This window comes from Contarinia nasturtii, unplaced genomic scaffold, assembly GCF_009176525.2.
Source record: "Contarinia nasturtii isolate CC-2019 unplaced genomic scaffold, AAFC_CNas_1.1 Cnas_scaffold_1814, whole genome shotgun sequence".
NCBI lineage: Eukaryota > Metazoa > Arthropoda > Insecta > Diptera > Cecidomyiidae > Contarinia > Contarinia nasturtii.
The window spans coordinates 1-2,931 of NW_022199145.1; the positions used below are offsets into that span (position 1 = coordinate 1).

The 2,931-nt window shown below is 34.9% G+C and overlaps 1 protein-coding gene across 1 annotated transcript; it reads left to right on the plus strand.

Moving 5' to 3' along the window:
• Positions 1 to 914: 914 nt before the first annotated feature.
• Positions 915 to 1,688, plus strand: LOC116347321. Its single transcript, XM_031777883.1, has 2 exons — positions 915 to 1,560; positions 1,621 to 1,688. Exons 1-2 carry the CDS (start codon positions 915 to 917, stop codon positions 1,686 to 1,688), a joined length of 714 nt encoding a protein of 237 aa, XP_031633743.1.
• The last annotated feature ends 1,243 nt before the right edge of the window (positions 1,689 to 2,931 follow it).

Below are 2,931 nucleotides of genomic sequence, written 5' to 3' on the forward strand. Positions count from 1 at the left end.
TTCTCTATCGGAAGCATCATTAACTTATAGTTTTCGTTTGAATGAAAATTCATTTGTATTCATTTATATAAAACCAATAAAAGCAACAACAAGAGTTCCTGATTTAAACATTGATTGAGGATAACAAAAAAATATCGAATTTTCAACCGTTTTTCTACGATCATTTTCCAAGAGGTAAGTGTAGGGTATTTTACTTATATTTTTCTTTGAAATTTTCACTGTATTTGAAGGTGTTTATTATTTTTCTGCACACCCAGTGTTGAAAAGGCATTTGCAGAGTTGTTGTAGGTGCGGGTACTTTTCTTGTACGCGTCGTCCTTTCTTGTATTCTGGTGCGACACTTGAGATGTTTTATGGATCAAGTGCGGACACTCACTAGTGCTTGCACTTCCGTGGTGCCAATAACAGCTCTTCATCTCATATTAGAACCTAATTGCATTTCATTCTTTCTCTAGTATTTTAGATTAAATTTCGGCCAAAACATCATGAGCATGGAGCAAATCGCTGTAAATTCACCAAGTCGTAATATTACGGGTGTCAACAACGACTGCTTAGAACACGTTTTCATGAATCTGGAGCTCACGGATCTACTGCATTTAGCCGACACATGCACGCAATTCAAGAAAAGTGTCGGCTATATATTTCAGCGAAAATATGGAGGGAAAGAAATAAGACTCGTTACGAGTCCCCTCTCGAAAAAATCACTAAAAATAGACGAATTGTCCATAACTATCTTCGATGTGCCAACTGCATTTGGACTGTTGCGCTGCTTTGGACATTTGATCTTGTCTTTGTGCATGGACACCTTTCCATCCTATAATAATCTATATAATCCGAAAATGTTTCATTACATAAATGAATATTGCTCTGATTCATTAACAACGATTCATTTCAGAAATATCGAAGAATGGATAATGGAAAACCCATTTTCAAAAGTGGAATGTATCACATTTTCGTCGTGTATTTTGGACAATCGCATAACTAATTTCAACAAGTGGTTTCCCCGTGTTCAAACATTAGAATTCTATGACAACAGGGGAGAATGCATTGAACATAATTTTCCAAATTTAGAAAAACTTGTGATTTCGAGCACTAAATGTCAAATAGCAAACATTTCACGGGCATTGACGTTGAATCCACAACTAAAATATTTTCACAGCTACAACCAATTGGACGCCAATTTCTTACAAGAATTCAGCGAAAACTTACAAAACATTCAAGATCTTTGTATTGATTTTTCATCGAAACCCATCGACACGTCAATAATTCACTTGAAGAACGTACAACGACTTAGTATCACTTGTTTTCAACCGATGCTGAAACTCCCATTTGCATTTGGTTCTGTGCAAAAGTGCCATTTAAAAGTGATTGATTCACCCGACTGGAATGATGTCATTCGATTTATTAACAGACATCCAACATTGACCGAATTTTCTATAACATCTTCAGCTGAAGGAGCCGATAAAACGGAACTATTTCAGGCATTATCCAAAATAGAGACCGTTGAGTTTCGTATCCATCAGTTTTCGATTGATGATGTTATAGCATGCACCAAAGCCGGTAAATCGCTCAGGTCATTCCGCCTTAAACTCGACAATAAATCTAAATGCTCTGTTCTAGAGAAATGTTTGGACAAGGAATGGAGTCTATCAATTGAAGGGGGCCAATATGTGAAATTGACGCGATAAAGTAGAACAACATCATCAATTTTGGTAAAGGTAGATGTTTACGCTAAATAGATACCTTCTGAAAATGTCCAATGCCAGATCTTTTTTTTTTTAGCGTTATGAGAAACAAGTACTCTCTTAACCTAAAACATACAAATAGAATGGTAAGCAAGAAATGTTAATTTTTTCTTCAAATAAACAAGAATTTCAATTCAAAAAAATATATTGTATTCATTATTTTGCACAACTATTTATTACCTGCCACTTGTGTGTGCCAGAGTGGCCCAAAAAAAAAGTATTTAATTCTCAACATTTCAGGCCGGTTTATCATGTTTGGGGCCTAAAACACGATAAGGACCATTACTTTGTTCAATTGGAAAATCCAGGCGCTCCAAATCCATTTGGTAAATTCTTCGACGGGCCATTTTGGTGACATTTGAAAGTCTTCTAAGTGCCTATTAATTTGGACTTGTAACACAATTTGAATTTAAGTTTGGCGCGGTTTCAGTATCTCAACGCAAAACACGTAACAAAACTTATTCACTATCCTAACGTACTTCTCCCTGCGAAGTGGAACAATATAGCTTCTTGCCTCAATGAGAGCACTTTTTCAATCGCTTCTTCTCTCGCTGCTGTCCTTCTTCTTAGAAAGAGCGCTCTCCTTAACAGATGCAAACGGATCGATGTTTTCTTCTCATATCTGCTCTTTCCTCGTGAGATTTGCTCAATGACCTTCTTCGGAATATTCTTTGAAAATGGATCCAATTTTGGAAATATCCCGTGAATAGACAAACTCGATTCAAAAATAATTTTAAAGCACATTTAATTTCATTTTTATTCGGAATGGGGGGAGATTGTAAAAGACCGATGTAAACAATTGAAATTCATTTGGAAAATTTGATAAAAAAAATCCAAATGAAATAGACCAAACCATAGAGGATAATAATAAACATATTGCTCTTTGAATCGACAAAAATATACATTTTTCATTTGATTTTGTTTATGTTTTTGGAATAGAAAATTGGGCTTATTTTCAGGAATTTGATATACCAACCATGGAGAGAAAAAAACATATCCTCGAATAAAGGTATGACAATGTTGTAAGTTTCCTCATATTTTTTGTGACGTTTTCCATTTAATTTTGTGAATAACAACTTGGCTTCGAATCATTTTTCTCATTAAGTTTTTACTCAGAACTGAACAACTGGTCATTTTTGTCATTTGTTTACAATGAACTCATTACCTGAATGTGAAATTCAAGTTG